Raw genomic sequence first — 23167 nt, 5'->3', positions numbered from 1 at the left:
AACAAAATTCTAGCAATCAGAATCCAACAACATATTAAAGAGATCATACATCATGGCCAAATGGGCTCTATCCCAGGGATGCAGGGATTCTTCAATATTCACAAATCAATCAATGTGATACACCATTTTAACAAATTGAAAGATAAAAGCCATATGATTATCTCAATAGATGCAGAGAAAGCCTTTGACAAAATTCAACATCCACTTATGATAAAAACCCTCCAGAATGCAGGAATAGAAGGAACATACCTCAACATAATAAAAGCCATATATGATAAACCCACAGTAAACATTTTCCTCAATGGTGAAAATTTGAAAGCATTTCCCCTAAAATCAGGAACAAGACAAGGGTGCCAATTATCACCACTACTATTCAACATAGTTTTGAAAGTTTTAGCCATAGCAATCAAAGAAGAAAAAGAAATAAAAGGAATACAGGCTGGAAAAGAAGAAGTAAAACTCTCAGTGTTTGCAGATGACATGATCCTCTACATAGAAAACCCTAAAGACTCCACCAGAAAATTACTAGAGCTAATCAGTGAATATTATAAAGTTGCAGGATATAAAATCAACACACAGAAATCCCTTGCATTCCTATACACTAACAATGAGAAAACAGAAAGAGAAATTAAGGAAACAATTCCATTCACCATTACAACAAAAAGAATAACATACTTAGGAATAAATCAACCTAAAGAAACAAGAGACCTATATATATATAAACCTATAAAACACTGATGAAAGAAATCAAAGATGACACAAATAGATGGAGAAATATATCGTGTTCATGGATCAGAAGAATCAATATAGTGAAAAATGAGTATACTACCCAAAGCAATCTATAGATTCAATGCAATCCCTATGAAGCTACCAGCAGTATTTTTCAGAAAACTAGACAAATAATTTCACAATTTGTATGGAAATACAAAAAACCTCAAATAGCCAAAGCAATCTTGAGAAAGAAGAATGGACCTGGAGAAATCAACCTGCCTGACTTCAGGCTATATGACAAAGCTACAGTCATCAAGACAGTATGGTACTGGCACAAAGACAGAAACGTAGATCAATGGAACAAAATAGAAAGCCCAGAGATAAATCCACACATCTATGGACACCTTATATTTGACAAAGGAGGCAAGAATATACAATGGAAAAAAGACAATCTCTTTAACAAGTGGTGCTGGGAAAATTGGTCAACCACTCATAAAAGAATGAAACTATAACATGTGTATAACACCATACACAGAAATAAACTCAAAATGGATTAAAGATGTAAATGTAAGACCAGAAACTATAACACTCCTAGAGGAAAACATAGGCAAAACACTCTCTGACATAAATCACAACAGGATCCTCTATGACCCACCTCTCAGAGTAATGGAAACAAAAGCAAAAATAAACAAATGGGACCTAATTAAACTTAAAAGCGTTTGTACAATGAAGGAAACTATAAGCAAGGTGAGAAGACAGCCTTCAGAATGGGGGAAAATAATAGCAAATGAAGGATCTGACCAAGAATTAATCTCAAAAATATACAAGCCATTCAATTCCAATCAAAAAATGAGCCAAAGAACTGAACAGACATTTCTCCAAAGAAGACATGCAGATGGCTAACAAACAAATGAAAAGATGCTCAACATCACTCATTATCAGAGAAATGCAAATCAAAACCACAATGAGGTACCATCTCACGCTGGTCAGAATGGCTGCTATCCAAAAGTCTACAAGAAATAAATGCTGGAGAGGGTGTGGAGAAAAGGGAATCCTCTTACACTGTTGGTGGGAATGCAAACTAGTACAGCCACTATGGAGAACAGTGTGGAGATTCCTTAGAAAACTGGAGATAGAACTGCCATATGACCCAGAAATCCCACTGCTGGGCTTACACACCAAGGAAACCAGAATTGAAACAGACACGTGTACCCCAATGTTCATTGCAGCACTGTTTACAATAGCTAGGACATGGAAGCAACCTGAATGTCCATTGACAGAAAAATGGATAAGAAAGCTGTGGTACATATATACAATGGAATATTACTCAGCCATTAAAAAGAATACATTTGAATCAGTTCTAATGAGATGAATGAAACTGTAGCCTATATACAGAGTGAAGTAAGTCAGAAAGCAAAACACCGAAACAGTATACTAACACATATACATGAGTTTCCCTGATGGCTCAGATGGTAAAGCATCTGCCTGCAATGTGGGAGACCCGGGTTCGATCCCTGGGTTGGGAAGATTTCCTGGAGAAGGAAATGGAACCCACACCAGTATTCTTGCCTGGAGAATCCCATGGATGGAGGAGCATGGGAAGCTAGACTCCATTGGGTTGCAATATATGGAATTTAGAAAGATAGTAACAGTGACCCTATATGCAAGACAGCAAAACAGACACAGATGTGAAGAACAGTCTTTTGGACTTTGTGGGAGAAGGTGAGGGTGGGATGATTTGAGAGAATAGCATTGAAACATGTATATTATCATATGTGAAACAGATCGCCAGCCCAGGTTTGATGCATGAGACAGGGTGCTCAGGGCTGGTGCACTGGGATGACCCCGAGGAATGGAATGGGGAGGGAGGTGGGAGAGGGGTTCAAGATGGGAAACACATGTACACCCATGTCTGATTCATGTCAATGTATGGCAAAAAATACTACAATATTGTAAAGTAATAAGGCTCCAATTAAATTAATTAAAAATAAATGAATAAATAAATAATAATTTAAAAAATGTGTACTTCATTTTTCATTGAGTCAAAATTCTTAGGTTGCTAATATCCCTGGCCTCGAGAGTCCCTTGACCTGCAAGGAGATCCAACCAGTCCATCCTAAAGGAGATCAGTCCTGAGTGTTCATTTGGAAGGACTGATATTGAAGCTGAAACTCCAATATTCTGGCCACCTGATGTGAAAAGCTGACTCATTTGAGAAGATGCTGATGCTTGGAAAGACTGAGGGCAGGAGAAGAAGGGGACGACAGTGGATGAGATGGTTGGATGGCATCACCAACTCAATGAACATGAGTTTGGGTAAACTCTGGGAGTTGGTGATGGACAGGGAGGCCTGGCGTGCTGCGATTCATGGGGTTGTAAAGAGTTGGACATGACTGAACTGAACTGAACTGAACTAATATCTTGCAACTTGAAACATAAACCATGAACCATTAGTGTGAGCATCACCCAGAAGTCTGTTTAAAATGAAGTCTCTTCCCTTGACCAAGAAATTCAGAATCTGTTTTTAACAACATCCAAGGATAACTCATATACATACTAAACTTTGAGGACACTTTTAATATATCAATATAAAGGTAAAATTATGTGTACTTTGTGTCTATCTTATTTATTTACATCTCCCACCTTCTCAGGATTTTATTTATTACTTTACTAACTCTGGTAGACAGATTAGTTCAATAAAATAGCAAAATATGACTTAAGGATGAAATGTTAAAAAAATAATATATAATCACAAAAATACTATTAGTGAAGTTGGAAAAAAGCATCCTGACCATTGACATTTAATATTGACCAAAATTTTTAACCAATTTTTGAAAATTTGCTTGGTTCATCAAGTACTTACTTATTATAACTATTTTAACCGACTGATATTCCATCTGAAAGAAACCAAGGAGTTTAAATTTTGAGGATTTGCCCTTATCTTACCCAAGTAGATGAGAAACTGCAAAAGTAGCAACTAAATATAATTTGTCGCTATCGTCACAAAGCAGATTAAGAAACATAGATCTGATAACTTAAGGGGAGTTTAAAATGAAAAATCTTTCCACGTCATTTTACAACAGTAATAGTAGGATTTGGGGGGAAGGAATACATTTTTATTTTTCAGTTTATTATATTTTAACAACCATAATACTTTTAATTTATTTAGAACTATGTTTAGAGCTTAGGGCAATGCATATGTAATGAAAGGACTAGTAGAAACTTAATAAAATTTTACGTTTTGAATTAAAGATTACTAAAATACAATCCTCAGAGAAGGCAATGGCACCCCACTCTAGTTCTCTTGCCTGGAAAATCCCATGGATGGCGAAGCCTGGTAGTCTGCAGTCCATGGGATCGCTAAGAGTCGGACGCGACTGAGCAACTTCACTTTCACTTTTCACTTTCATGCATTGGAGAAGGAAATGGCAACCCACTCCAGTGTTCTTGCCTGGAGAATCCCAGGGACGGGGGAGCCTGGTGGGCTTCTGTCTATGGGATCACACAGAGTTGGACATGACTGAAGTGACTTAACAGTAGCAGCAGCAGAAAATATAATCCTACATCTCATTTTTAAAGTATAAAAATATATTAAAAATTCAGCTTTTAAAAGGAAAAAAATTGAAGTTAAGGGAGATTAACTCATTTTGCCAAATCAGAGGTGATAGTTACCAAGAGTGGGAAGGATTTGTTTTCATATTATTTATTTGCTTAAACAGACTCAAGATTCCAAAAAGAGAGTTCATTTTTATCTAATCGGGAATTTGGAAATGACATTTAAAGTCCACTTTTAGTGATTTTGATTTACCTTTATTTTAGTCAAAGCATTTCTAAGCGTTTCCTGATTAAAGAAACTGACATTTTGTGTATATGTCAGAAAATGAGTGTTCTGTAAGTTAAATATCTTCTCCTTGACCAAAATACTCTATGTTGAATTATAAACTCACGTTTAGTGAGTTGTTTACCACGGAGAAGGAAATGGCAACCCACTCCAGTGTTCTTGCCTGGAGAATCCCAGGGACGGGGGAGTCTGGTGGGCTGCCGTCTATGGGATCGCACAGAGTCGGACACGACTGAAGCGACTTAGCAGCAGCAGCAGCAGTGCCACCTGGGAAGCCACGAATGGTCATTATTCATAATGAGGTGTTATCCTTTAAGTTTTGTTTTCAAGTGGCCCGTTATCATGAAAGGAAGCTTTGTAATTGAGTGGGAAGACAGGGCTTCAGAGTTAGATAGATCTGTGCCATCCTGGCTTTGCTGCTTACGATTTTCTGAACTTCAAGGAGTCAGTCAGTTTCTTTTAGCCTCATTTTCCCCACATTAAAACAGGAATAATCATGCTTTTGCAATTTTGGAAAAAATGGTATTATATATGAAAATTTTATTAATTGCTCATAAGAGACTTTTTAAAATATTCATTTATTTATTTTAAATTTTTGGCTGTGTTGGTCTTTTTTTGTTGTGTGGGCTTTTCTCTGGTTATGGAGAGCAGGGGGCTACTGTCTGGTTGTGGTGCACAGACTTCTCATTATGGTGGCTTCTCTTGCTGTGGAGCATGGACTCTAGGATGCATGGGTTCCAGTGGTTGTGGCTCATGGGCTCAGCAGTTATGGCTCATGGGCTCTAGAGCACAGGCTCAGTATTTGTGTCACATGGACTTAGTTGCTCCATGGTGTGTGGGGTCTTCCTTGACCAGGGATCAAATCCCATGTCTCCTGCATTGACAGCAGATTCTTTACCTCACTGAGCCACAAGGGAAGACCCATTAGAGGCTTTTATAAGTAGACTTTCTTCTTGTTTTTATTGTTATAATTATTATTCTCATTTTGATGCAACTTCCTTACATATTCCTGCTTTTATCAGAGATTCAGTTTTTCAAATGCATAGTTATCTTTCTTACTATTAATTTTTTTTTATTTAATATTCATTTGAGCTCCTGTTGGTCTTTCTGGGAAGGGAAGGTCCTCCTTCAAGGCATTGCTCACCTTTTCTCTGTCTTCTTTTTTGTGTGTATGACTTTTTTTCTTTATTTATTTTTAGTTGAAGGATAGTTACAATTCTGTGTTGGTTTCTGCCATACATAGACATGGATCAGCCACAGGTATATTCATCTGTCTTCTTGATCTATTCCCATGCTCGCGTAGCACCTCAAAACTGATACATTCTCTGCCTTCAGTGTTTCCTTCTTCATTGGTTCTTTCCCTTCATCTTATGAATATTTTCAGTATCTCTCTTATCCACATTCCCCAAATCTCCAGACTGATTCTCCTCAGGATCTAAAACCCCATTTTCCTCCGGGCTTTTATCACCACACATTACTTCTGAGAGAGTAGTCTGCTTGAGTTTCTTTTTAACACCTTCCTTTCTCCTTAGCTCGTTGCAATCTTGCTTTTTTTCTCCTCCATTTTATGAAACTTGTTCCTATTTGAATCAACTAATTTCTTAATTGCCAATGATGCTGTATTTACTTAGTAATTCAAATTTCTATTTCCTTCTTGTGAAAGGCAAGTTTTCCAAAGTATCATACAATTTAAATTGCTTTTTTCCAATCTCCTTTTCCTGCTCCTCTTCCTTCTTTCATTTTTTATATATTAATGTTCTCAAGATCCTTTCTTTAGTCACTTTCTTTACACAGTTGCATGTATCTCTAAGACTTTCATTCCCTCTTAGTGCCATTGATTCCTTAATCCATGCCAGATTCCCTAAATCTGAGTTGTTTTCTCAATATCAGATGCCCCTTGGCACTCACATACTCAGTATGTTTCTAACTTGATTGATTATTTTATACCCTACAAAATGTCACTCACCATCTGGCTCTACAAGGATTGAGTCACTGGCCACTGCAGTCGCTGACCTCCACACCCTGAAAGGAGTTCAGAGAAGGGATAGGAAGAAGGCACTCTGTGCTCTAAGAAAACCGGCAAAACTGGCTTTCAGATAGTTAGATATTTTCAGGAGAAATTTTATGAACCCAATTTATTGCATCTTCCCATACTTAGGTATATTCAGTTCAGTTCAGTTCAGTCGCTCAGTCGTGTCCGACATGTACTGAAGTCTTAAAGAGATATCTGTGCCTCCTGAATAGCAGTAGTCTTCCACCAAGATGTGTGTTTGATTGCATGTATCCCTTCTCCAAGATCACGTATAAACTAATCTCATCTTAACTCTTCAGAGCAGTTCCTCCAAGCTAGCTGAGAGGCTGCCTATTGGCTACAGTCCTCAGTACCTGTGTGCATGCTCAGTCATTCAGTCATGTCTGACTCTTTGTGACTCCATGGACTGTAGCCCACCATGGAATTTTCCAGGCAAGAATACTGGACTGGGTTGCTATTCACTTCTCCAGGGGCTCTTCCCAACCCAGGGATCGAATACATGTCTCCTGCTTGGCAAGCAGATTCTTTACCACTGCACCACCTGGGAAGCCCACAGTCCCCCCCAAATATTGTAACTCACAGTTCTCACATTGTGTGTTTGTATTTCAATCATCACACATTTATTTGCCAAGTTCTGTTAATTCCACTGTTTTAATACCGTAGGGATTTAATACTTCCTGTTTAGCCCCACTGCTGCTACTTTAGGTTAAACTCTGTCATCTTTCATACGTTCTTCTAACTCGTTTCCAACCGTCTTTAAAGCATATGTTGTTATTCATATGATCACTTAAATACTGCTCTCACCCTCCAGAATAATTTATTTCCTTAATTTCCTGATAGCAAAAAAGAGATGCCTATTGCTGATGTTTTGTAAGTAAAAAAAGAATAAATATTATCTTTATTGTAGTTCTTTTTCAAGGAATAGCTACTCTAGCATTTTAGTGTATAAGATCTCATTTATTGTATAGGATTACATTTTCATATGTAGGACTTCTATTTATTTTCCAAATAGTAGTTCACTTGTTTTAACAAATATTAACATATTAAAATATGGTTTGAAAATAGATCTTTTCACCCTTAAAAAGTATCATATGTATGTATGTTAGTCGTTCAGTCATGTACGATTCTTTGCAGCCTCATGGACCATAGCTTGCCAGGCTCCTCTGTTCATGGAATTCTCCAGTCAAGAATACTGGAGTGGATTGCCATTCCCTTTTCCAAGGGATCTTCCCAACCCAGGGATTGAACCTGGGTCTTCCAAATTTTGGACAGATGATTTACCATCTGAGCCATCAGGGATATACAAGTTTTCATATCAAGATTTATGATACTGTATTTTCTATTAATTTATAAATTAATATAATGAAATTATTATATATATATAATGAAATATATATAATATAATGAAATTATATATATAATGAAACTGTATATAATGAAATTATTTTATCACTATTGTTGAATACTGATGGAGATTTAGTTTTTTTTATTACTATTAGAAATTATTCTATGGTGAATGTAGTATTTTTTAAGTCTTTTTTGTATAATTATGATTGTTTCTTTAGAAATATTTGTAGAAGCAGAATTGCTGGGACACATATATGTTCTTGACACATTTTTTTGGATGTCTGACACATTTTTAACAAAATTCCCTTTAGAGAGTGCTCTATCTGTTTAAATTCCCAGCAGCTTTCTGGATTTTGTCCATTTTTCCACTGAATTTCATCATAATAAATATTTTAACAACTTGTTAGGCAAAGATGGCATCTCATTGTTTTAACTGCATGTTTGTCATTAGTTAAACACTAAATACTTTCTTGTTCACTGAATTGCCAGTCACATTCTTAGCTCATTTTTATCTTGATAATTATTTCTTTAAAAATTTATGCACATTTTATATATTCCAAAGCTGTTATCATTTTGTCATACAGTACTGATTTCTTTCCTCAGTATTTACCCTTTAAATACAAATTACTCATTGACTTTCTTTTGTACCATTTCCTTATTCTTGATGTTAATCCATGTCTCTTTTTGACCTGCAGGTAGTTGGTATATACAAAAACTAATACTGCCCTCACAAAAGGACTTTGTAATAACTAATTACATAGTTTTATGAATTCCTTAGTCAAGGAAGAAGGCAAATATTATATTTTTAAATCATGTTTGTATCTCAATGATAAACCAGATCACTTGCACACCTGTGTGCCCAGTAGGTGTTGAATTGGAGTACCGTAATTCCTGCACACCTATCCTGTAGACCCCTGCAAAACTGCATTTTCCACCCCATGCTCCAGCATGAAGAACCATTAGCTATTTTCTGGGTCTTACTCAAGAGCTTTTTTAGTGTTGTTTTATAGTTAAGAGCCAAGGTTATGCAGATAGCCAATCCTGAGTTTGAGTTCAGGCTTGACCCTACCAACTTCCTAGTTGTGTAACCTTGATGAAAGCCTCAGATTGCCCATCTGTAAAATGGATCATTATGGTATCTATCACACTGAAACCACAATCACAGAAAACTAGTCAATCTAATCACACTAGTATCACAGCCTTGTCTAACTCAATGAAACTAAGCTATGCCCTGTGGGGCCACCCAACACAGGTGGGTCATGGTGGAGAGATCTGACAGAATGTGGTCCACTGGAGAAGAGAATGGCAAACCACTTCAGTATTCTTGCCTTGAGAACCCCATGAACAGTATGAAAAGGCAAAATGATAGGGTACTGAAAGAGGAACTCCCCAGGTTGGTAGGTGCCCAATATGCTACTGGAGATCAGTGGAGAAATAACTCCAGAAAGAATGAAGGGATGGAGCCAAAACAAAAACAATACCCAGTTGTGGATGTGACTGGTGATAGAAGCAAGGTCCAATGCTGTAAAGAGCAATGTTGCATAGGAACCTGGAATGTTGGCAAGAGTAAATGTTGACATTCTAGGAATCAGCGAACTAAAATGGACTGGAATGGGTGAATTTAACTCAGATAACCATTATATCTACTACAGTGGGCAGGAATCCCTTAGAAGAAATGGAGTAGCCATCATGGTCAACAAAAGAGTCTCAAATGCAGTACTTGGATACAATCTTAAAAACGACAGAATGTTCTCTGTTCATTTCCAAGGCAAACCATTCAATATCACAGTAATCCAAGTCTATATCCCAACAAGTAACGCTGAAGAAGCTGATGTTGAACAGTTCTATGAAGACCTACAAGACCTTTTAGAACTAACACCCAAAAAAGATGTCCTTTTCATTATAGGGGACTGCAACGCAAAAGAAGGAAGTCAAGAAACACCTGGAGTCACAGGCAAATTTGGCCTTGGAGTAAAGAATGAAGCAGGACAAAGGCTAATAGAGTTTTGCCAAGAGAATGCACTGGTCATAGGAAACACCCTCTTCCAACAACACAAGAGAAGACTCTACACATGGACTTCACCAGATGGTCAACACCAAAATCAGATTGATTATAATCTCTGGAGCCGAGGAGGAGCCAAGATGGCGGAGGAGTAGGACGGGGAGAACACTTTCTCCCCCACAAATTCATCAAAAGAGCATTTAAACGTCGAGTAAATTCCATAAAACAACTTCTGAATGCCGGCAGAGGACATCAGGCACCCAGAAAAGCAGCCCAACTCTTCGAAAGGAGGTAGGAAAAAATATAAAAGACAAAAAAAGAGACAAAAGAGGGAGGGACGGAGTTCCGTCCCGGGAAGGGAGTCTTAAAAAGAGAGAAGTTTCCAAACACCAGGAAACCCTCTCACTGCCGAATCTGTGCCGAGCTTTGGAAGCACAGAGGGCAACATAAAAGGGAGGGGAAAAAAAAAATAAACAATTAAAAATCGCGGATTGTGAGCCCTACGGTAACTCCCCCAGCGGAGAAGCAGCGCAGACGCCTGCACACGGCATTAGCAAGCAGGGGCTGGGCAGGGAAGTGCGGCACGGGCTGTGTCCCTTAGAGTAAGAATCCGGCCGAATGTCCTGAGCGCTATCTGAGCGAAATAATTTGGGCTAGCAAACCAGACTGTGGGATATCTACCACGCGAAAAGCCAGCCCTAACCTAAGACACCGCCAGGCCCGCGCACAGAACAAAGGACTGAACAGAGATAGCCGGCTGCAGACCTTCCCCCTCCGGTGACAGGCAGCCAGAGCCGGAAGGGGGCAATCGCAGCCCCAGAGAGACACTATCTATAAAACTGTAAGCAGGCTTCTTTGCTAACTAAAACTTCTTGGGGGTCTGGACGGTCAACATCTGCCTGAGAAGGTGCGCCGGTTTTACACCCAGATAACCGAGTGGCGGGGAGGCGATAAGTCGCAGCATTGGCGCCCGCCAAGCACCTCATCGCCTGAGCTGCTCGACCTGGGAAGAACACAAAACGCAGGCCCAACCGAGTCTGCGCCTCTGAGGACTACCCGAGTGCCTGAACCTGAGCGGCTTGGACCTGGGAGCTCAGTCCAGGGCCGGCCTCTGATTGTTCCCGGCGGAACAACCTAGAGCCCAAGCAGTGTGGGCAGGGAGGTTACACGCGCCGTGAGCGGGGGCAGACCCAGTGTGGCCGAGGCACTGCGAGCGCACGCCAGTGTTATCTGTTTGCAGCATCCCTCCCTCCCTCCCCACAGCGCGGCTGAACAAGTGAGCCTAAATTAAAAAAAAAAAAAAAAAAAAAAAATAGGGTCCTCCACCGTCCCCTTTGTGTCAGGGCGGGAACCAGACACTGAAGAGACCAGCAAACAGAAGAAGCTATAACAGAGGGAAACGCCTTGGAAGCTACAGGCCATAGATTAAAACCCTGTGGTTACTACGGATTACATAGGAAGGGGCCTATAGATCTTGAGAAATATAAGTCGGACTAAGGAACTGCCAAAAATGAACTGAACCCACAATACTCACAACAAAACCAGAGAAAGACCTAGATATATTTTTACTATTTTTACGATCAATCTTTCTCTCTTTTTTTTTTTAATTAAAATAAAAAAATTTTTTTTTAAGTCCTCTATTGTCCTTTAATTTTCACTTTTATAACTATTACTTTGCAAAAAAAAAAAAAAAGACCCTATTTTTTTTTTTTTCTTCTTCAGCAAACTTCATATATATATTTTATAATTTTTTGACCGTGGTTTTTTTTTTTTTTTTCTTTTTTCTTTTTCTTCTTTTCTTTAACATTGCATTTTTGAAATTCCAAACTCTACTCTAGATTTTTAATTTTAGCCTTTTGATATATGTTATCAATTTTGTACCTATAGTTTTTTTCATAATTGCTGTGACTTTTTTTTCCCTCTGTTTCTTTCTCTTCTTCTTTTATATAACATCGTATATCTGCAATTCCAAACTCTACTCAAGATTTTTAATTTATGCTTTTTGGTATTTGATATCAATTTTGTACCTGTATTTTCTTTATAATTTTTGCGACATTGTTTTTGTTGGTTTGTTTGTTTTCTCTCTTTATTTCTCTTCTTCTTTTTTTTTTTTTTTTTAACGTTGTATTTTTGAAATTCCAAACTCTACTCTAGATTTTTAATTTTTGCTGTTTGGTATTAGTTATCAATTTTGTACCTGTAGTTTCTTTATTACTTTCACGACCTTGTTTGTTTTTCTTTGTTCGTTTTTTCTCTCTTTCTTTTCCTTCTCCTTTTCATTAACATCGCATTTTTGAAATTCCAAACTCTACTCTAGATTTCTAATTTTTGTTTTTATGTATTTGTTACCAATTTTGTACCTTTAAGAACCCAATCTTCAGGACCCATTTTTCACTAGTGTACGAGATTACTGGCTTGAATGCTCTCTCTCCCTTTGGACTCTCCATTTTCTCCACCAGGTCACCTGTATCTCCTCCCTAACCCCTCTCTACTCTACCCAACTCTGTGAATTTCTGTGTGTTCCAGACGGTGGAGAACACTTAAGGAACTGATTACTGGCTGGATCTGTCTCCCGCCTTTTCATTTCCCCCTTTTATCCTTCTGGCCACCTCTGTCTCCTGCCTCCTTCTTCTCTTCCCTGTATAACTCCATGAACATCTCTGAGTGGTCCAGTTGTGGAGTGCACATAAGGAAGTGACTACTGGCTAGCCCACTCTCTCCACTATTGATTCCACCTCATCTCATTTGGGTCACCTCTAACTCCCTCCTCCCTCTTCTCTTCTCCATGTAACGCTGTGAACCTCTCTGAGTGACCCTCACAGTAGAGAAACTTTTCATCTTTAACGTAGATGTTTTAACATCTTTAACGTACATCTTTAACGTAGATCTTTAACGTAGATCTTTTATCAGCGGTGCTGTATAGAAGGAGAAGTTTTGAAACTACTGTAAATTAAGACCGATAACTGGAAGTAGGAGGCTTAAGTCCAATCCCTGACTCCAGGGAACTCCTGACTCCAAGGAACATTAATTGACAGGAGCTCATCAAACGCCTCCATACTGACACTGAAACCAAGCACCACACAAGGGCCAACAAGTTCCAGGGAAAGACATAACAAGCAAATTCTCCAGCAACAAAGGAACACAGCCCTGAGCTTCAAGATACAGGCTGCCCAAACTCACCCCAAAACCATAGACATCTCATAACTCATTACTGGACATTTCATTACACTCCAGAGAGAAGAAATACAGCTCCATCCACCAGAACATCAACACAAGCTTCCCTAACCAGGAAACCTTGACAAGCCACCTGTACAAACCCACACACAGCGAGGAAACGCCACAATAAAGAGAACTCCACAAACTGCCAGAATACAGAAAGGACACCCCAAACTCAGCAATTTAAACAAGATGAAGAGACAGAGGAATAGCCAGCAGATAAAGGAACAGGATAAATGCCCACCAAACCAAACAAAAGAGGAAGAGATAGGGAATCTACCTGATAAAGAATTCCGAATAATGATAGTGAAATTGATCCAAAATCTTGAAATTAAAATGGAATCACAGATAAATAGCCTGGAGGCAAGGATTGAGAAGATGCAAGAAAGGTTTAACAAGGACTTAGAAGAAATAAAAAAGAGTCAATATATAATGAATAATGCAATAAGTGAAATTAAAAACACTCTGGAGGCAACAAATAGTAGAATAACAGAGGCAGAAGATAGGATTAGTGAATTAGAAGATAGAATGGTAGAAATAAATGAATCAGAGAGGACAAAAGAAAAACGAATTAAAAGAAATGAGGACAATCTCAGAGACCTCCAGGACAATATTAAACGCTACAACATTCGAATCATAGGGGTCCCAGAAGAAGAAGACAAAAAGAAAGACCATGAGAAAATACTTGAGGAGATAATAGTTGAAAACTTCCCTAAAATGGGGAAGGAAATAATCACCCAAGTCCAAGAAACCCAGAGAGTCCCAAACAGGATAAACCCAAGGCGAAACACCCCAAGACACATAGTAATCAAATTAACAAAGATCAAACACAAAGAACAAATATTAAAAGCAGCAAGGGAAAAACAACAAATAACACATAAGGGAATTCCCATAAGGATAACAGCTGATCTTTCAATAGAAACTCTTCAAGCCAGGAGGGAATGGCAAGACATACTTAAAATGATGAAAGAAAATAACCTACAGCCCAGATTATTGTACCCAGCAAGGATCTCACTCAAGTATGAAGGAGAAATCAAAAGCTTTTCAGACAAGCAAAAGCTGAGAGAATTCTGCACCACCAAACCAGCTCTCCAACAAATACTAAAGGATATTCTCTAGACAGGAAACACAAAAATTGTGTATAAATTCGAACCCAAAACAATAAAGTAAATGGCAACGGGGTCATACTTATCAGTAATTACCTTAAATGTAAATGGGTTGAATGCCCCAACCAAAAGACAAAGACTGGCTGAATGGATACAAAAACAAGACCCCTGCATATGTTGTCTACAAGAGACCCACCTCAAAACAGGGGACACATACAGACTGAAAGTGAAGGGCTGGAAAAAGATTTTCCATGCGAATAGGGACCAAAAGAAAGCAGGAGTAGCAATACTCATATCAGATAAAATAGACTTTAAAACAAAGACTGTGAAAAGAGACAAAGATGGTCACTACATAATGATCAAAGGATCAATCCAAGAAGAAGATATAACAATTATAAATATATATGCACCCAACACGGGAGCACCGCAGTATGTAAGACAAATGCTAACAAGTATGAAAGAAGAAATTAACAATAACACAATAATAGTGGGAGACTTTAATACCCCACTCACACCTATGGATAGATCAACTAAACAGAAAATTAACAAGGAAACACAAACTTTAAACGATACAATAGACCAGTTAGACCTAATTGATATCTATAGGACATTTCATCCCAAAACAATGAATTTCACCTTCTTCTCAAGCGCACATGGAACCTTCTCCAGGATAGATCACATCCTGGGCCATAAAGCTAGCCTTGGTAAATTCAAAAAAATAGAAATCATTCCAAGCATCTTTTCTGACCACAATGCAGTAAGATTAGATCTCAATTACAGGAGAAAAACTATTAAAAACTCCAACATATGGAGGCTGAACAACACGCTGCTGAATAACCAACAAATCACAGAAGAAATCAAAAAAGAAATCAAAATTTGCATAGAAACGAATGAAAATGAAAATACAACAACCCAAAACCTGTGGGACACGGTAAAAGCAGTCCTAAGGGGAAAGTTCATAGCAATACAGGCACACCTCAAGAAACAAGAAAAAAGTCAAATAAATAACCTAACTCTACACCTAAAGCAACTAGAAAAGGAAGAAATGAAGAACCCCAGGGTTAGTAGAAGGAAAGAAATCTTAAAAATTAGAGCAGAAATAAATGCAAAAGAAACAAAAGAGACCATAGCAAAAATCAACAAAACCAAAAGCTGGTTCTTTGAAAGGATAAATAAAATTGACAAACCATTAGCCAGACTCATCAAGAAACAAAGGGAGAAAAATCAAATCAATAAAATCAGAAATGAAAATGGAGAGATCACAACAGACAACACAGAAATACAAAGGATCATAAGAGACTACTATCAACAATTATATGCCAATAAAATGGACAACGAGGAAGAAATGGACAAATTCTTAGAAAAGTACAACTTTCCAAAACTCGATCAGGAAGAAATAGAAAATCTTAACAGACCCATCACAAGCACGGAAATTGAAACTGTAATAAAAAATCTTCCAGCAAACAAAAGCCCAGGTCCAGACGGCTTCACAGCTGAATTCTACCAAAAATTTAGAGAAGAGCTAACACCTATCCTGCTCAAACTCTTCCAGAAAATTGCAGAGGATGGTAAACTTCCAAACTCATTCTATGAGGCCACCATCACCCTAATACCAAAACCTGACAAAGATCCCACAAAAAAAGAAAACTACAGGCCAATATCACTGATGAACATAGATGCAAAAATCCTTAACAAAATTCTAGCAATCAGAATCCAACAACACATTAAAAAGATCATACACCATGACCAAGTGGGCTTTATCCCAGGGATGCAAGGATTCTTCAATATCCGCAAATCAATCAATGTAATACACCACATTAACAAATTGAAAAATAAAAACCATATGATTATCTCAATAGATGCAGAGAAAGCCTTTGACAAAATTCAACATCCATTTATGATCAAAACTCTCCAGAAAGCAGGAATAGAAGGAACATACCTCAACATAATCAAAGCTATATATGACAAACCCACAGCAAACATTATCCTCAATGGTGAAAAATTGAAAGCATTTCCTCTAAAGTCAGGAACAAGACAAGGGTGCCCACTTTCACCATTACTATTCAACATAGTTTTGGAAGTTTTGGCCACAGCAATCAGAGCAGAAAAAGAAATAAAAGGAATCCAAATTGGAAAAGAAGAAGTAAAGCTCTCACTGTTTGCAGATGACATGATCCTCTACATAGAAAACCCTAAAGACTCCACCAGAAAATTACTAGAACTAATCAATGACTATAGTAAAGTTGAAGGATATAAAATCAACACACAGAAATCCCTTGCATTCCTATACACTAATAATGAGAAAACAGAAAGAGAAATTAAGGAAACAATTCCATTCACCATTGCAACGGAAAGAATAAAATACTTAGGAATATATCTACCTAAAGAGTCTAAAGACCTATATATAGAAAACTATAAAACACTGGTGAAAGAAATCAAAGAGGACACTAACAGATGGAGAAATATACCATGTTCATGGATTGGAAGAATCAATGTAGTGAAAATGAGTATACTACCCAAAGCAATCTATAGATTCAATGCAATCCCTATCAAGCTACCAACAGCATTCTTCACAGAGCTAGAACAAATAATTTCACAATTTGTATGGAAAAACAAAAAACCTCGAATAGCCAAAGCGATCTTGAGAAAGAAGAATGGAACTGGAGGAATCAACCTACCTGACTTCAGGCTCTACTACAAAGCCACAGTTATCAAGACAGTATGGTACTGGCACAAAGACAGAAATATAGATCAATGGAACAAAATAGAAAGCCCAGAGATAAATCCACGCACATATGGACACCTTATCTTTGACAAAGGAGGCAAGAATATACAATGGATTAAAGACAATCTCTTTAACAAGTGGTGCTGGGAACTCTGGTCAACCACTTTAAAAGAATGAGGGATGGAATGGGGAGGGAGGAGGGAGGAGGGTTCAGGATGGGGAACACATGTATACCTGTGGCGGATTCATTTTGATATTTGGCAAATCTAATACAGTTATGTAAAGTTTAAAAATAAAATAAAATTAAAAAAAAAAAAAAGAAAAAAAAAAAAAAAAAAGAATTAAACTAGAACACTTTCTAACACCATACACAAAAATAAACTCAAAATGGATTAAAGATCTAAACGTAAGACTAGAAACTATAAAACTCCTAGAGGAGAACATAGGCAAAACACTCTCTGACATACATCACAGCAGGATCCTCTATGACCCACCTCCCAGAATATTGGAAATAAAAGCAAAAATAAACAAATGGGACCTAATTAACCTTAAAAGCTTCTGCACATCAAAGGAAACTATTAGCAAGGTGAAAAGACAGCCTTCAGAATGGGAGAAGATAATAGCAAATGAAGCAACTGACAAACAACTAATCTCGAGAATATACAAGCAACTCCTACAGCTCAACTCCAGAAAAATAAATGACCCAATCAAAAAATGGGCCAAAGAACTAAATAGACATTTCTCCAAAGAAGACATACAGATGGCTAACAAACACATGAAAAGATGCTCAACATCACTCATTATCAGAGAAATGCAAATCAAAACCACTATGAGGTACCATTTCACACCAGTCAGAATGGCTGCGATCCAAAAGTCTACAAGTAATAAATGCTGGAGAGGGTGTGGAGAAAAGGGAACCCTCTTACACTGTTGGTGGGAATGCAAACTAGTACAGCCACTATGGAGAACAGTGTGGAGATTCCTTAAAAAACTGGAAATAGACATGCCTTATGATCCAGCAATCCCACTGCTGGGCATACACACTGAGAAAACCAGAAGGGAAAGAGACACGAGTACCCCAATGTTCATCGCAGCACTGTTTATAATAGCCAGGACATGGAAGCAACCTAGATGTCCATCAGCAGATGAATGGATAAGAAAGCTGTGGTACATATACACAATGGAGTATTATTCAGCCATTAAAAAGAATACATTTGAATCAGTTCTAATGAGGTGGATGAAACTGGAGCCTATTATACAGAGTGAAGTAAGCCAGAAAGAAAAACACCAATACAGTATACTAACGCATATATACGGAATTTAGAAAGATGGTAACAATAACCCTGTGTACGAGACAGCAAAAGAGACACTGATGTATAGAACAGTCTTATGGACTCTGTGGGAAAGGGAGAGGGTGGGAAGATTTGGGAGAATGGCATTGAAACATGTAAAATATCATGTATGAAATGAGTTGCCGCCAGGTTCGATGCACGATACTGGATGCTTGGGGCTGGTACACTGGGACAACCCAGAGGGATGGAATGGGGAGGGAGGAGGGAGGAGGGTTCAGGATGGGGAACACATGTAAACCTGTGGCGGATTCATTTTGATATTTGGCAAATCTAATAACAGTTATGTAAAGTTTAAAAATAAAATAAAATTAAAAAAAAAAAATCTCTGGAGCCAAAGATGGAGAAGCTCTACAAAGTCAGCAAAAACAAGACTGGGAGCTGACTGTGGCTCAGATCATGAACTCCTTATTGTCAAATTCAGACTGAAATTGAAGAAGGTAGGGAAAACCACTAGACCATTCAGGTATGACCTAAATCAAATCCTTTATGATTATACAGTGGAAGTGAGAAATAGATTTAAGGGACTAGATCTAATAGATAGAATGCCTGATGAACTATGGATGGAGGTTCGTGACATTGTACAGGAGACAGGGATCAAGATCATCCCCATGGAAAAGAAATGCAAACAAGCAAAATGACTGGCTGGGGAGGCCTTACAAATAGCTGCAAAAAGAAGAGAAGCAAAAGCAAAGGAGAAAAGGAAAGATATAAGCATCTGAATGCAGAGTTTCAAAGAATAGCAAGAAGAGATAAGAAAGCCTTCCTCAGCGATCAATGCAAAGAAATAGAGGAAAACAACAGAATGGGATAGACTAGAGATCTCTTCATAAAAATTAGAGATACCAAGGGAACATTTCATGCAAAGATGGGCTCGATAAAGGACAGAAATGGTATGGACCTAACAGAAGCAGAAGATATTAAGAAGAAGTGGCAAGAAAACACAGAAGAACTGTACAAAAAAGATCTTCATGACCCAGATAATAATGATGGTGTGATCACTCACCTAGAGCCAGACATCCTGGAATGTGAAGTCAAGTGGGCCTTAGAAAGCATCACTGCGAACAAAGCTGGTGGAGGTGATGGAATTGTAGTTGAGCTATTTCAAATCCTGAAAGAGGATGCTGTGAAAGGGCTGCACTCAATATGCCAGCAAATTTGGAAAACTCAGCAATGGCCACAGGACTGAAAAAGTTCAGTTTTCATTCAAATCCCAAAGAAAGGCAATTCCAAAGAATGCTCAAACTGCCACACAATTGTACTCATCTCACCTGCTAGTAAAGTAATGTTCAAAATTCTCCAAGCCAGGCTTCAGCAATATATGAACCATGAACTTCCAGATGTTCAAGCTGGTTTTAGAAAAGGCAGAGGAACCAGAGATCAAATTGCCAACATCTGCTGGATCATGCAAAAAGCAAGAGAGTTCCAGAAAAACATCTATTTCTGCTTTATTGACTATGTCAAAGCCTTTGACTGTGTGGGTCACAATAAACTGTAGAAAATTCTGAAAGAGATGAAAATACCAGACCACCTGACCCATCTCTTGAGAAACCTGTATGCATGTCAGAAGCAACAGTTGGAACTGGCCACGGAACAACAGACTGGTTCCAAATAGGAAAAGGTATACGTCAAGGCTGTATATTGTCACCCTGCTTATTTAACTTATATGCAGAATACATCGTGAGAAACGCTGGGCTGGAAGAAGCACAAGCTGGAATCAAGATTGCAGGGATAAATATCAATAACCTCGGATATGCAGATGACACCATCCTTATGGCAGAAAGTGAAGAGGAACTAAAAAGCCTCTTGATAAAAGAGAAAGAGGAGAGTGAAAAATTTGGCTTAAAGCTCAACATTCAGAAAACAAAGATCATGGCATCTGGTCCCATCACTTCATGGGAAACAGTGGAAACAGTGTCAGACTTTATTTTTTTGGGCTCCAAAATCACTGCAGTTGGTGATTGCAGCCATGAAATTAAAAGACGCTTACTCCTTGGAAGGAAAGTTATGACCAACCTAGATAGCATATTGAAAAGCAGAGACATTACTTTGCCAACAAAGGTCCGTCTAATCAAGGCTATGGTTTCGCCAGTGGTCATGTATGGATGTGAGAGTTGGACTGTGAAGAAGGCTGAGCACTGAAGAATTTGAACTGTGGTGTTGGAGAAGACTCTTGAGAGTCCCTTGGACTGCGAGGAGATCTAACCAGTCCATTCTGAAGGAGATTAGCCCTGGGAGTTCTTTGGAAGGAATGATGCTAAAGTTGAAACTCCAGTACTTTGGCCACCTCATGCAAAGAGTTGACTCATTGGAAAAGACTCTGATGCTGGGAGGTATTGTGGGCAGGAGGAGAAGGGGACGACAGAGGATGAGATGGTTGGATGGCATCACTGACTCGATGGACGTGAGTCTGGGTGAACTCCGGGAGTTGGTGATGGACAGGGAGGCCTGCCATGCTGCAATTCATGGGGTCGCAAAGAGTCAGACAAGACTGAGTGACTAAACTGAACTCAACTTATGATATCTGTCTCTTTGATATGTTATGAGACTTAGATGTTTACCTAATTTGAGACAGGGGCATCATTAGCACTTGATAGATGATTACTATTATTTTAATATTATCATTGCAATCAAAGTTAGGTACTTCAGATGAATTGTAATAATGTAACTGTTAGAGTTTGAATTATTACTTATTGCATCATTAACTTATTAAGTGTTTTCTGTGTTCCCTCTACAGAGAAATAAGAACAGATATCCAAGTCTTTAAGGATTTATTTTTATTTTATTTTTTTTCAGGTCAACAACTTTTTTTTTTAACTCATCTTGTTTATTCTTTATTTTTTTAATTTTATTTTAATTTTTAACTTTACAACATTGTATTGGTTTTGCCATATATCAAAATGAATTCGCCACATATATTTTTAAGATAAATTATGTAGGAATACATGAAAAAAATTTGAATGAAATACATATTCCTTTAGCTATTAGAAATAATATTAAGAATATTCTGCTTATTAAAGTAGTCATATCAGTCCTGATAGGCTATTATTCTTAAATAGTAAGCAAATTCCAGATATGTACATATCCTTCAATTTCCTTTAGATAATAACTAACTCTAATTAACCTACACAAATCTTGGCAAGTTTCCTATCTTAATAAACCCAGGTAAATGAATTTTAATAAAATAATATAAAAACACTAAAAAATCTATTATGTTTATATTAACAAGAAAAAAGAATAAAATAATTTTGTTGTAACTGGGAACAAAGAAAGGAGAATAATCCGTCTTAAAAATCATTCACAGTTAACATTGCACAATAAAGGAAAATCACCCACAAGATATTTTCAAGAGTATTCATGGTGGAATAGCAATGACAGTGGCAATAGGTGTCTCAAAAGAAATAAAATGTTGTCAATCTTTCGGTACTTATAGAAACACAATGCGGAAATATAAATGCCAGGAGAGAAATAACGCGATAGCAGGAGAGAAATATTAGTATTTTCTTTCTTAAGATTGTGTTATGTTTTCAAATTTGGTCTTTAGGGAACTTTAGGACAATAGTTATTGTGGTACATTAAGAAGAGGTAAGTTTTGTTTTTTCTATCAAATAAGTATATGCAGTTGACATACATGAGAATAGACTTTTTAAATTATTTTACTGAGCCCCCTAAATAAAGAATTGAAGAAAGTATTTTAAAATTTAGTCTTTTATGGAAATGTTATAATTGTCATACTCAAACACTCTGTGATTTTGAAATGTATTTAAACAGCATGCTAATATTGTTCTGACTCAAAAAAATTACTTTTTGCAAAAAATTTATTGTTTAAATTGTGATCAGTCCTACTAAGCTTTGTCACAAATAAGATAACTTGTGTTGCCCAAGATTTTCTTGATTTCAGAACTGAAAGTCCCATGTGTGGCGAGCAGCCTCAGTCTGAACAGACTGAGATAGTTGGTCACCCTAGTTACAGGTCACTTAAATACACATTGCCATATATACACAAAATACAAAGTCAAACTAAGAATAAGACTGTTAGTACAACACAAAATTTTAAATTCACCTTTAAGTGAGCAAAATTGATTATGAACAGTGTATTTGCACAGTCTGATTAAAAGCAAAGAAAGAAATGCTGCTTAATATAGATGAACAATGATCAAAATTTATCTTAATAAGATACTTACTTTTGTAAAAATTCTTCATGGCCACATATACTTAAGAGATGATCTCTGGGGAATAACTGGTCATTCGTGCAAAAATGTAGAATTTCTGCAATTAGGTCTTTGACAAGATAATTAGCTAAAAACAGGATTGAATAATAAAATGTTAATAAGAGCTTATTATATATTGGCTAAGTAAAAGATTTTGAGCACAAAAAATGATGCATGCATTATGAACTGTTATAACTGTCTAGCTCCATCAAGAGGAATTAAAATGAGATACGTCACACTTACTGATCTGATTATATTTGGAGATTTTTTTTTAAAGTATTCTCTGCATTTTCTTTGATCACTCTGTCTTCATATAATCTAACAGAGCTAGGTATTTCATTTCTCATTCTGAAAACTTTGGTAATGGTAGCTTCTGCATAAAACAAAAAAAATGTTCTGCTGTGGTTATCCTTAGAGATTTGAGAGATGCCAAAGAGATTACAGAGTGAATGCTAGGTGGCAAGCCAGGAGTCTAACCCAAATATGGCAGCTTCTAAAGCTGGTGCTCTTAATAATTCTGAGTGTTCACACCTTATCATTCTTCCTTTCCTGTATAGAATCACCCCAGATTCTGTCTTGGACAGCATTATAATAATGTTGAAGGACATGCACTCTTTTTCTTCACCT

General features: G+C 37.5%; 1 protein-coding gene across 2 annotated transcripts in view; it reads right to left on the bottom strand.

The window, feature by feature from the left end:
- The window catches only part of PIK3C2G (phosphatidylinositol-4-phosphate 3-kinase catalytic subunit type 2 gamma), a 460044-nt gene that overhangs the window by 420350 nt on the left and 16527 nt on the right, over positions 1 to 23167 (bottom strand). For both annotated transcript variants that reach the window (XM_055571258.1, XM_055571268.1), the window contains exon 4: positions 22514 to 22628. In XM_055571258.1, coding sequence (XP_055427233.1) covers positions 22514 to 22628 — 115 coding nt within the window. The remainder of the gene's footprint in view (positions 1 to 22513; positions 22629 to 23167) is intronic.

This window comes from Bubalus kerabau, chromosome 1 (assembly GCF_029407905.1).
Source record: "Bubalus kerabau isolate K-KA32 ecotype Philippines breed swamp buffalo chromosome 1, PCC_UOA_SB_1v2, whole genome shotgun sequence".
Classification (NCBI taxonomy): Eukaryota; Metazoa; Chordata; class Mammalia; order Artiodactyla; family Bovidae; genus Bubalus; species Bubalus kerabau.
Note: the sequence above shows the minus strand (reverse complement) of the source record. Positions and strands in the feature narration are given on the sequence as shown.